The 14316-nt window shown below is 25.8% G+C and overlaps 1 protein-coding gene across 5 annotated transcripts in view; it reads left to right on the top strand.

Annotated features, from left to right (window-relative positions):
- LOC111675782 overlaps positions 1-14316 on the top strand; it is a 391828-nt gene that overhangs the window by 376586 nt on the left and 926 nt on the right. For 4 of the 5 annotated variants that reach the window (XM_046950025.1, XM_046950024.1, XM_046950027.1 and 1 more), the window contains 3 exons: positions 3082-3477; positions 4241-4299; positions 13261-13308. In XM_046950025.1, the coding sequence (XP_046805981.1) occupies positions 3082-3477; positions 4241-4299; positions 13261-13308 (503 nt within the window). The remainder of the gene's footprint in view (positions 1-3081; positions 3478-4240; positions 4300-13260; positions 13309-14316) is intronic. The other variant, XM_046950028.1, reaches the window with a different exon arrangement.

Raw genomic sequence — 14316 nt, 5'->3', positions numbered from 1 at the left:
AAAAGTTTTCTTTGTTATCCTTTTTTATGTTAATAATAGTAATTGAGAAGAGGAGAAGTAAAAATTAATAAATAACTGTTGACAACATTATTATATTCATACAGTGTACTAACTCTTGAACCCTAGACTGCAGTTTAATTTTTGTATCTCCATTTTTATTACAAAAAATCTTATGTAACAGCTATGACACAAGAATTACTACAAGAAATAGTAAATACAAGTAATTTAAGATGAAGAAATTGTTAAAAGAAAAAAATATTTTTTTTTGCTTTTTAACTCTTAACAATGTCTTATCCTTTGAAGAAGTTTTAAGACGAAGCTAAAAAGAAAACTACGGAAAAGAATACTTTTTATTGTTAACCGGAAGCTAAATGACTTTAAGAAGATACTTAATACTAACAAATACATAGACGAACCCACACAAACATATAATTTTACTTAGAATTCATTTTTATTGTTAAATTTCAACTACACATCAACGGCGCCATATTTCCTTTTTTATCTACTAACAGAAAAAAATACAATCATTTTCTTTCTTTTTTTGTCATTATTATTGTAAAAAATACGTATTTATATATTTGCCATTCATAAGTGTATTACATTTCTATTTAGATGAGTTTATCATCAATTGTTAATAATCGTTTTTATGTCATAATAAAACTTTTTTTGTTATACTTATATGTATATTTTTTGTAAATATTCTGATGAATTTTATAGACTTTTTTATATGTGAATAAAAACTATCGAAGACAACACTAAACTTTGTTTATATTACAATATTTGTTAATTTTATAGATATTTTATATTGACATGTTGATTATATATAAAAGATGAAAAAATGTAATTTTATACATAATATAAAGATAAAAACTAGTTAATAGATTAAGTTTTCATTATCTAGCAAATAAAATGTAAAAGGAAGGAGAATATTGAATTTTATGTAGAATTTTTTACAGTTGTTGTCTTTTTGGTTATGTAAATACACTAGGCAGGTATTTGTAGAAAAAACGGTTAAAACTGATATAAGAAAATATTTAAATACTAATAAAAATTAATTAGTACATATATTTGACACGTCTTTTAAAACTATGAGATACTTATTTATTTCGTACTTCTATTTGATGTGTTTTGGAAGTAAAAGGGAGAAAATTGTTTTTGGCACTTTTTACCACGTATTCAAAAAAAATGCTTGCTATTTTACTGAAGTGAAAATTTAAAAACGGAAAATTTATTTTTATTAAAACGTATTAAGCCAATTTTTATAAAATTAAAAAAATTATTCACACAAAATACTTTTATGTTTTTAACTCGGGTACTAACTATAAACAAATTTTTAAAAACATAAGTTAACTATAGTTGACCCACCATAAACTTTAGAAATTTATGCATGTTGTTAATACATATATTATAATATTTGGAAAATATCGTACCCTTATCTTAACATAAAGTCTTCTTCAGACAATTTTTTTAAAACTTAAAACTGGATTATAATTATACAGCATTCCGTTGACCTACCACATCTAAACAATTAATTTTTCTTACCTACAATAGATAATTTAGATTCTATTTCTATTGGATTCTATAAGCTATCAAGCTTTTAGGAAATTACTTTAACGTATTAACGTAGTGTTAGCATATATAAATCAAAATTTCTCTGAAATTGTCTGTTAGGAGAAAATAAGTTATTTGTCAGTAAATTTAACTAAAATTCATGAAAAAATCTCTTTCTTTAGAATATTAGAATCATTATCATTTTCAAATCATGTAAAATAGTTTTAATTGATCCCTGTTGCAATATAAAACCTCTACGAAAACATTGATTTACCTCAATTAATACATACTCATAAACATTATTATTACGATAAAATTCATACTAATGGTTTTTAGTAAGAAATTTGAGTCACCGCATCATTCAGTGGTCTTATAATATTATAAAAGTAATGCACTTCATTTAAGATGTATTAAAAATTTACATATATTATGTAATCACAACATAGTTTATAAACAAAAATTGCATAAAATATGTATTAATTATTTTTCAAATTATTGAAAAGCGTATGTGTAATAATGAATAGTAATAAAGATACATATCACTCATACATGCGTATATTTTTAATTACAAACATTCAAAAGTATGCAAGCAAATATTAATATGCTATAGAAATAAAACTTAAATTTCTGCAATGCCATCAATTAAGCAGAAATTTAAACATTGATTATTTTTTTATATTTCAAATATTTGCTAAACCATTAATACCAACCCTCTTAACTTCAATAGATATTTTTTCAGTTTATTTTTTCCACTTGATGACTTTAACAATAAAGTAAAGCACAACAAAAGCATTAGATGGTTTCTTCATTACGTCGTTCTTTCAGTATTTATTTTTTTCTAACCAGCCACCAGTCCATTGTTCACTGGTAACTAAACTCAGTTAAAAAAAACTAAGACGTTTCTAAACAAAAACACAAAAAAAAAAAAAAATATATATATATATATATATATATATAAATATATAATATATATATATATATATATATATAATATATATATATATATATATATATATATTATATATATATATATATATATATATATATATATATATATATATATATATATATATATATATAAATATATATATATATATATATATAATATATATTATAATATAATATATATATATTAATATATATATATATAATATATATATATATATATATATATATACAAGGTTTACTTACTTGTACTTGGTGTCCTCAGTCATTGTCATTGGCTGGGGGTGGTATGAGTAAAGTAATGGCAACTTTATTAATTCAACATTTGCTGCAATGTGACTCACTCAAGTCAGTTTAAATAAAACTAAAAACTAGAAAAAGAAAGAAAAACAAAAATAACATTTACTATGTATAAAAATAGACAAAATTCACCCATGCACACAACACTATATACTTAGTACATACATACATATATTGTCATTCAAGAATGTAATGTTAAAATATTTGTGCAACTTGCAACATAACATTTTATTAATACAATGCCATGTGTTTTTGTTATTTTCACAATTTTTCTTTTATTTTTAGATACAATATTTCTTGGACTGTAGAATCTCATACACCCATTGAAGAATACAAATTATCCTTCCGAAGGTTGCAACAAGGACAAGAGGTCGATAACTCTATTGATTCGCATTCATCGTCATCGTCGTCAGTTTTGCAAATGTACGGTGGCAGCAGTAGTATGATGGGTGTGAATGCGCACAATTATCGTTTAGGTGGTATTAACAGCATGAATAGCATGGGCAACAGTGGCGGTTATGGCAGCTATGGTGCCGGTAATGTTATACATTGGGGTCGGAATGACTGGCGTGACGTTGTCTTACCCGCCATACCTACATCACATCATTATACACAGGGTATGAGCTATATGATACGCGGTTTAGATCCAGATCAACATTATGAAGCTACAGTTCAAGCGAGGTAAGTACCATAGTTTTTCTTACTCTATTAATACCACTGCTGTTGTTCATAGTAATTTGTTATACATTTTAAAATGTTTTAGTCATTTTTGCTTCAGTTTACTTCTCTTTTATGTATTTGCTGTCATTAAGTATTTTTAGGATTGGGGTTAAAATCAAGTTAAAGTTTAGAATATTGTGTTGTTTTTGTTTATGGTGGCAAACATTTTAAAATTACATGATGATATTTCTGTTACAAAATTAAATTAATATACGTACATATATTTACCGTATAAAATTCTTTAAAAATTACTTAAGTTGCTAATGAACAAAGAGGGATAAAAATTGGGGTAAATATATTAGAAGTAGAAAACTAATAATAACAAAAAATCGCAGATTTAGTGGAGTGTTGTATGTAAAAAAATAAATATTTTATAATTAATCCAATCACCTACATATAAAACTCCTTTTTTGTTTAATCATATTATTTTCAAAAGTAATTGTTTAAAAATTGTGATATTAAAATGAAAAATTAACACAAGTAATTTTTTTTAGAATTTAGTTCTTCGTATATAGTGCTTAAAGATATATTCATAACAAAATAGTCACACATTTCTGAGTTTTAAAACAAATGAAACTTTAAATAAAATCACCATATAACCAAGTATCTATCACATTTTATGCTTTTTCTCTTATCTTCTTACATACCTTCAAACATATATACATGCATATACATGTATATACATTATTTAATTCAATGTATTTTGTTTGCTTTCATTTCGTAGGAATCGTTATGGTTGGAGTGATTACTCACAAAGTTTTGTATTTTCAACGTCATCAAATGGTAAGTAGCTGAACATTTTAACTTCGATTATTTAATAAATTTATTTAAGTTTTTATTAATTTTAATTTTATGTACATATGTATTTGTACAACTTGTTTGTTTTTGTTTTAATTTCATTTTCAACCACATATTTATTTTTTTAAATTATTGCCTTCATTGTTAAATACGAATAAGTAGCAATAAAAAAGATATTAAAAACATAAGAATTTAGTAATAACGAATATACATACATACATTCGAGTGCTCAATTTGCACGGAATTTTTCACAGGTGATTCTATTGCTTTTCAAAGATATTTTTAATTTTTTTTAATATTAACACATGTTTATTTAAAAGCATTTACTAAAGTTAAGGGGTTCACCCTAGTATATAATTATTTAAATCCCTTTACACAAACACTGATACCGAAATAACTTTCAGCAATGTGAACATATGTATATGTAGATGTTTATACTTATTTAAAATAGGAAGCGAAAAACCACAATTAAAATTATCGATATCGAAATGCAAAAACAAAGAAACAGTACAAGCAAACGACCAACAGAAATAGCAAGAATTGTTTCCTTATTGTATGCAAAGTGAAGATAAATAAAAATATAAAAAAACAAAAAACCAAGGATTAAGAATAAATATCCATTGCATAATGTAGCATAAGACCTTTCATACTTGTTTAAACATAAAAAATGAAACGAAATGAAAATCAAAAAAAATATATATGTGTATATACATATATATATATTTTTTTAAGTTAAACCAAAAGTGCAATTAAAGAGAATTATGGCATTAAAATAAAAACTCTTTTCCCCTAGCAGTGCAACTTTAAAAACCAAAGCGTATTATATGGAATTTATTAAGCATACAAAAAGGGACTAAAAGGATATACAGGAAAATGAATGTGAAATGTGTATATTACACCATGTAAAACAGTTAGATCGACAGTAATTTAAAATAGCACATATGATATTTAGTAAGGTAATACCTTAATTTGGGTGTAATGGTTTTAAAGACAGCAGTGACATTTTATTTCAATGAAATCAATTAAAAATTAAACATTTAAAATCAAGAACTTCATAATTATTATTTTTTTTAATTCGAAAAAAAAAATATTTTATTTATAATACTAATTTACCACAATATAAAACCTATATAAATTTCTTTATTTTAGCCCTCTAAATCCAAAAAAAAAAAATATTTACAAAAATCTAGGACGTCAAATTTTCAAAAAATGGTTAAAGCAAAATTAACTATTTAGGGATGTAGTTATTTTGTATACAAAACATTTTACTGGTCTTCCTCGCAAGTCTGTAACAATGGATTTCTGTCATAAAAATATTAAAAATTGTTGAATAGATGTAATTTTTATCACACACACTTCCAAGAGTTTTTCGGAAAAGTATAAGAGGAATGTAAGAAATGAGTGATAAATTCAGATCCGTAAGTTTGTAATTCAGGAATAAAATGTCAATAATTTTTTCAAATTATATATATATTTTTTTTAATTTAAAAAATTATCAAACAAATTACTAAAAGTCGGGCCAACAATGAATAAATCTGATAAAAAGTGTGTAAATTAAGACGTATATTTTATATTACTGGATTTTCTGAGTTAATTGTTAGGTTCCCAAAACTCGTGCAAGCTCCAAAAGTCCATTATGATTTTTAAATATTTTTCCATCACTTCTAAAGAAGGATGCTTAACAAAAAGCACTTTTTCTGTAGTAGAAGTTTTCTATAATATATTTTTTCATAGCACTATATACATGTATACATATATGTTCCAATTTTTTTATATATGCTAAAGATACAGTACAATAAATGTATATTACACTCTCTATGACAACAATACCCTCTTGCCAATAGTGTAATGTCAGTCTATCCGATATTTTCGATCATAAATATGACTATAATTTAAAATAAGATTGAATGTTATATTGCAATATTCGGTGTTATGGTCAATTATACACTGATGTTCATAAAGTTTAGTAAAGAGAGTTGTCTTTGTAGCTAAGAGAGTCTTTTATGGATAATATTGTTAATTATGGACCGATCCCCATAATTTTTTTACGTCGATTTCCAAACCAATAATGAGCGTTAAAGTTATTTTTTAAGGCAATCCCATAGAGTAACTAAGTATCTATGGACTATATGGCTATTATGGACCGATGAAATTCGGAAGTAATGTTTACGTTCCTATAAATACTCTTTAATGTAGAATTTCATCACTTTAACTATATGTTTAAGCTAGCAATAAAGACTAAAGTAATTTTTGAAGTTTATCTTATATGGACTGATCTTTATAAAATGAGCGTTTAAGTAATGAATGTACATATAAGCTTTGTTTACCTCTATTTTTATTGATTTTATATACATCAAACTTCAGTTTAAAAGATAGCTAGAAGAGCGAAAAACTTATTTCTTATTTTTAATTGTATCTGTATGTACATACATACATATGTGTGTATTTCATACTTATATTTTAATTATTTCAATGCTTTTGTTGTTATTGCTTTGATGAAAGAAACAATGTTATTAAGTCTTTGTAGAAAAAAAAATTATTTAAATTATAGATTTAAATTGCAGCAAAGTGAAAACTATTTAAATGCAAAACTTTGCAATTTTTATTTTGTATGGGTAGAAATACCAAATTACTGCAGTTGTTTTTTCCAGCTATAAAATATTTTTCCTTCTTTTGTGCAATAAAAGGCCAACCAGCAAAAAACAAACATCATTTCACAGAAAAATAAAAAATAGGGAAAACACATAAACGATTTGCTATGCAAATAAGATTTTTCCTTCATACACAAATAATTGTTTTTTTTAACTAGTCCAAGTAATAAAGAGAGAACATGCAAACAAAAGTTCAAAAAATTTTGGTAGCGTTGCACAATGTTACGATCTGTACCAAAAAAGAATATTATGTGGAAATTTAAATTCATTTTTTTTTTTTTTTTTGGTATCTTAAAAGAGAACACGTCTATTAGACCATATGACAAATATTATTATTTTACTATTATTATAATTACAAGCACACTTAAATTAGAAATAACGATATTTATATGGAGCTAAGGTCAAACATGGTCCGATTTTTATCAAACCCAAAAAAATGGTAGTCAATACTGACTTTTATTAAGCTTCATCACGATTGTTAGATAATCAATATAATTATGTGTGTTTTTAATAAAATTTTTATGGGGACTTTCTGAAATTGCCTTAATAAGAACAAAACTTTTTCTTTTCTACTAAAGAAAATTTCTTCCATTTTTGGGCAATTTTATATAAAATCAAAACACTGTACGTTGTTAAATTGAATGCAAATCTACATAAAACGAATGACACACGCAACATTCCCATACAGTTAAGCAAATATATCTGTTTGAAAATATGCTCAACATGCACACAGAGATATACAAAGAGACGTATGTATACTTAGGCAGTTGGTTCAAAGCAAAGCTATAGAATGCACACATTCTTTGGCAAAATTATTCATTAGGGCTATAACTTTAATAATTGTTTTTTATGTCAAATGATCTTGATATGAATTAAGATTAAGTCTGCAATTTTTACCAGTACTAAAATTTAATACCCAAACATAACAGAAACATGAATTTATATCAGTTAATTTGAGAAAATTGAGAACTGCGAACCTAATTTCGAAATACAAATAACAAATATATCGTCATATGAAATCCAAAAGAAGCTAAGTTACGAAAAAGTCAAAATCGACTTTTTGATTGATTATGATGCACCGTATCAAAATTTCAATATTCTTTTGAATTTTTAACTTCGAAATTGTAAAATGTTCTAAGTTGACATTTAATAAAACAAAAATTACACTTTTAGAGAATCCTTGCGATTTACAGTTTACTTTACCAGGTTTAGATTTGTTTCAAAGAAAAATTCCTATTTTCGTAAATGTTTACGTAAACAAAGAAGCCTTATACCTTCCATGTTTCGGCCTATTTGACCAACAAAAACCGATTGGAATTAAGTTACTATTTTTTAATGTAACTTACGCCCTTTTTTCAGAAAAAAACTAATTCTCAAGGGCGTAAGTTCCATATCTCCGTAAGTAAAACGAACTGAAAAATTTGTTCAATGTAAGGGCTTTTTGGATTTCATACGACTATATATAATTTTTTTGTTTAAAAAGCTAAAAAAAGCTATTCGTAACGCCTATTAACAAAATTTAATATATTTATTTTTTTATAATTTTTTATCACTTGAAATGTGTACGACATTTTTGAAATGTCCATATCTCACTAGAAAGAAAATTTCTCTCAAAATATACCAGATAGTTTTAAGCAACAATGAACAAAAAAATGGATTTTACTTGGTAACTTTAATATTCTCTTACACAGAAACTCACATACATACTTTAATATTCTCTTACACAGAAACTCACATACATCTGTACGATATAAAGAAGTCGTACAGAGGTTCTTTTATAAAACAAACCAAAAGGAAATTAAGAATCAATAAGAAAACATAAAGTAAAGTAAATCAACACGAACTGAGACACGCAGTGCAATATTTTCTTGAGTATTTGTTTATAATTGCTCAAACTTACACTCTATCTCTGACTAACTCTGGAGTTCAACAACGGCGAAAACAACAGCAACTAAGAACTAAAACTATAATTCACAATAGTAAACTCAGAACCCACTTGCAATGTTATTTACTGGTAAATTTACCATGGGGTCACTAGTTTCCCTAGTTCAAATACTCTTACAAAAAAAAATAATAATTCTGAAACTGGAGATTAATTTAGTGTCTACTTCTATTTAGAAGATTTCAACACTAAGCTACTCATTGATCATACAATTAACATTCTCACTTAAAATTTATTTTGTCTTACCAAAGTTTCTAAAAAAACTATCATACCGAAGAAAAACTTAATCACATATTCAGGACTTTAAGGATCCATTCACGCGGCCTTATCGTCTAATAAAAATCCTAAAAAAATATATACTTACAAATGGAATATGGATCAATATACCTCTTATATTTTTATAGCCATCAAAATGATTGATGTTGTTATTCTGTTTGTAAGGTAGAAGATTCACCAATTGTATATATTCTCTAGCTTTATAGAGGTAAGTGCACTGGTAAGAAAGTTCACAAAACTCGTTTTATTTCTTCGGATTTGATTAAAAATATGTATATCATTCTGACAAACTAATTAACTTACTAATATTTAACATTAGGATAAATTTACATAAAAACTAAATATTTTCATAGAACAATTGAGAAACGTTATTTTTATTTATTGCCCTCAGGTGAATTTTGAACAGAGGATTTACTATTAATACGCGAAAATATTTAAGTTTGGAATATTTAGTAACATTATTATTACTTGGCCATAACAAGGTCGAAAGTTTTATGCGAACCAAAATCTATGATTGATATGATTTAAACTTGTCTTTGATTTCAAATATTTGGCATTGAAAACGTCAGTGAAGACAAGAATACAAAAATCTATACATACTTTGTTGATTTTTATCTACATATGTACTTGAACAAGCATTTACATCAGTTTGTTACCACCACTCCGTTACAATTTTGGAAAAAAGCTCTCACACATGGGAAAATTGGTATGCATTTGAAAATAAATTTCACTTATAGCAATTCTGCGTACTCTGATTTTTATAATCAGCTCTTATATCCTTATAAAAAGACTTCAAAGTTTAAAGGACTTAAAACGAATATTTAAAATATTTACATATATGTATGTATTGTATGATGCTAATATTGGTATCAAATGGAAGTTGGGAATCTGTACAGTATTATATATTAACTTGACTCACATAGAAATTTTAATTTAAAAGGGTCTCATTTTCGACATAAAAACTTTAAACTACTTTTATGTTTCAAATTTTCTTTAAGATTTCTGTTACTTTTTAATTGAAATAAAATTAAAAAAAATCATATTATTTTGAAGCAGAGGTTCTCAACTTCATTTGATAATAATATTTAATTTTATATAAATTTAGTATTCTATCATTTGAAATCCTATGTTGTTTAAAAATTAAAGTCATGACAGGAGCATAAGAGCTGATTATGAAAAACTGAGTACACAGAGTTAATTCTAATGGTCCATAGTTTCCTGTACACATATACAGTTTCCTGTACATATGACTGTTGCACAGTGTTCAATGCAAAAAAATAAATAGGTTACAGTGCTAAATAAAACAATAATTTTGTATTTATTTTTAATATAAAAACAAGTATAAATGTATAGTCAGGGATAGCCGACCATATGATTCCCCACAACATTCGGTATGTTAAAAATTGGGATCATTAAAAAAAAATAAAGTTATTTGTTTTTTAACTTTATTTCGGAATATTTTTACTTTTTTCTTGGCAAAAAAAGAGATTTTTTACAAGAGCGCTCAAGGGGGAGTAAGGGAATATATGACTTTATTATTTTAAATGTTGGTAGGGGAAGTTAAGTCTACTTCAAAGTTATTAATGTAGAATTTGTAAGTGTTTATAAGTGAATTTTGATCATTAAGGGGAGTTTGTATGGAGCTAGGGTCAAATGAAGCTCGATCATTACAAAAATCGCTAGTGTCATTTAAAGTTCCATAAAACTAAGTCTTGTCGACTTTTGTTGATATAATAGATCATTTAAATTAATTATAAGCCCAAAGGCCATATTTGGGGGTACGGTTGTATGGGGGCTAGTCGAAATAATTTACCGATTTTAACTAGAAGCGTGTGTGAAAAATATCAATCAATTATATTGAAAATTGCGGCCTTTACCTTGCGCACAAAGTTTACATGGTCACCCAGCCAGCTAGACGGACGGACGCACATAGCTTAATCGATTCTAAGCCACTTGGTATACTTTAAGGTGGGTATAGGACGAATATTTTTGTATGCTACAAACATCAGCACAAACCCTTAAAAGATGTAGAGTATAACAAACAAAAATGTCATAATCAGCTACACCATCTTATATATCCACCATCAAAGCATGTGTTGTAAATAAAAGTAAATTTCGGAAGGTGATCGAATATTCGGAAAATAACTTATGTCTTACGAGTATTATATTGGTAATTTTTAGGAAAAATGACACCCGTTTTAATGTCGATGATGTCCTATTTTGAGGTCCCAAAGCCAACCGGAACTGTTGTCATATTTATTTTGAAGTTTTTTATTAAATCAATGACTTTACCTCCTTCATAGGTTTTATTTATAAAAATTCTCAAAATTCATAAAATAACCCTAGCTTAAAATTTTACCAACTTAATTTTTTTCAACGGCAAGCTAACAAACGTTATTTTCCCTCGTTGAACAAACATGTAAATTGTCTATTATTTTTGACTAGTTTCATTGAAATTTTGCAATCTCAGCTAATAAAGTTACTGCATAGAATGTTATAAAAACATTCTGTATTTTTTGGCTTTTATTTTGCAATTTTAAATATTTTGTATAGAGAATGTAGCTTAAAGGCATTGAGGAATGTAACTATAAATGCGTTACATATATTTCGTATATTGAAATTTAAATGTCTCATACAAAATGTTCCATAAGTGCTTAAAACCAACATAAACTTTACTTTGTTTATGAAAATGTATCTACTTATTTTTTGTTTTATATTTTAAATGAGCTACAGAAATTGGTGCATACAAATATACTTATACTGACTGACATACGGATGTACAGTAGTTTTCAGTGATTTTTTTCGATGATCCATCAAGATGATAATTAATACAAACTCATTACTAAGTAATATATAAAATAATTACATTCATTACCAAAAATTTTAAAAGTTTTTTTGGGTTATTGTAGCAACATTTGAAAAATATTTGAATATTTTTGTTTCATACATTGATTGCTATATTTTCTTTAGTTTCAAAATATATTTCCCACTCTCTGCCACATTTTTATTTAAGTGGCCGTTTTTATAGTGAAATCTATTGTAGGGTATTTAAATACCAAAATTGATTCTCAATTTTGTTTCTGTGTAAACCTTCTGGCAAAATGGTATAAACATGAAATTGTGCTTGTGCAGTATATGCTTTGTGCTTTGGTTTTATTTGTGCGGTTTTTTTGATTTTTTTTCCATAAATGAAACACAAAACCATTGATTTTCATTGATGGACATCACTATCATCGTCATCATCACGTGGTAAATTTAGTAGGTTGACATGGCTCCCCCATTTGCAAATAGTCCTACATAAAATCATGTGCAGCATTTGCATGGACAAATGATGGTATGTGTTAAGATATATATGTATGAAAATATTTCTATGAAATTGTGCATATTTAGTGTAACTAACATTTTTGTTGGCGGTAAAATTGTTTGCTTGCACAAAAATGTATTAAGTACATAAACATTTTTAGTCATTTTTTTTTTTTCTAAAACATGTAAATGTGTACATCTAACCGATATATCACACTAAAATTGTAATTTGATTTGCCACAAAATACAATTTAAAAAATAAAATATAAATTCATGCCTACAAACACACAATGCAGCTGTGTTATTTGGTCAGCAACGTAAAATGTTTGATAAACAATACTAAATAATATGATGCTGGTTAACGCGTGTGCTTGTGGTTAAATAAAAGTTAAAGTGGAGTATAGAATTATTTTAAAAAATCTAAGTTTTAGAAAAACAATAAAATACATTTAGGTCTTGTACTAATGGGAATGCTGGAATTGATATTTGGGCTATAGCCTTAAATCTCTATAGTTTTGATTTATATACCAAAGCGATGAAAACATTTTTTTCGAACTCTTCTTGTTAAATAAAAGTTTCACTACTATCTTTGCTGCAACTCATAAAAAACACCTTCTTTTTCTACACTTACATTTCATTTCACATCACGCCTTTCTGTTTGTTTACTTTATCGTTTTGGTTTTGAGTTTCTAAACAAAAACTTTTAAGTTCAAAGTTCTGTCTATTTAGTCTTTCCTACACTTGCAATGGTATTGAACACTTAAATAATTACAGATGGACTAACTGATCTATCCAACTTTTTAAATCACGGTCACTTGTCAGGTTAGTTTTCTTTTTCGTTGAGTTTCTTACCTGTGACAAGTCAAACAAGTGCACAACTTTTTCTCTAACTTTTTTTCCTTCTAATATTCCATTTTATGCTTTCTTCGTTCTTTTAAACTTATACATATACATACTTCCGTAAAACGTTTTTCTTTTTTGGCTTTTTAATTTCTTTCTAAACTTTCAATATAACTTGTTTTATTAATTAAACTTTTGTGTATTTAAGAATTTTTTTCTTGGGTATATTAAAAACTGCATGTTTAATAAAGTTTCAAGAGGTTTTGAATTTTTAGTTTTATATCAAATTAATGTTAATATTTATAAAAATTTATATTTTTAATTTTATCATATATTTCTATAACTATTTTTAATAAAAACATAATAGCAATCGAATAGAAACAACATTGCATGTTTCTTCAAATATTTAAGTAAATATATGTTTTAAATTTACCTAAACTATAATTTAGTAACCAATATGTAAGAAAATAAGCAATCTAAAGTTAATTATGTAACAAAGTTGTTATCCAAATTTATGTTTATTTAAGCAAAAATAAACTTAAGTCCTCGCAATAATAAGGTCCAAATTCTTTAGGAATCGATAGTATATACATGTTCACGTAAAATTAAGCATTGCAGAATTGTTATACAAAAATATTTATTTAAAACAACTACAAGAGTATTGTATGTAAATATGTGAAATTATTTTCAATTGGCATTCAAAAAAAAAAAAAAAAAAACTAATATAAGACTTATTAAAAATTTTTTCGATTGTCACCGATTTTAACAAAATTTGTGAGCATGTAAGGAAATTTTAATAATTATGAGAATTGTCATATCGCAAAATAGTCTCGAATAATTTCCTCATATATTACGGACATTTGAATAATTTTAACAATATGTTTACATTTAAGGGTTAGACGCATATTTCTTATCATATTGAATTATATATTTTTTTTAAATATATATAAAATGTCTTAAAGTAAAGAATAAAGCCTGTTTTTTTCAAGT

The sequence above is a fragment of the Lucilia cuprina genome, chromosome 4, assembly GCF_022045245.1.
Source record: "Lucilia cuprina isolate Lc7/37 chromosome 4, ASM2204524v1, whole genome shotgun sequence".
In the NCBI taxonomy this organism is placed as follows: Eukaryota; Metazoa; Arthropoda; class Insecta; order Diptera; family Calliphoridae; genus Lucilia; species Lucilia cuprina.
The sequence above is the reverse complement of the archived record's forward strand: the minus strand, read 5'-3'. Positions and strand labels throughout refer to the sequence as shown.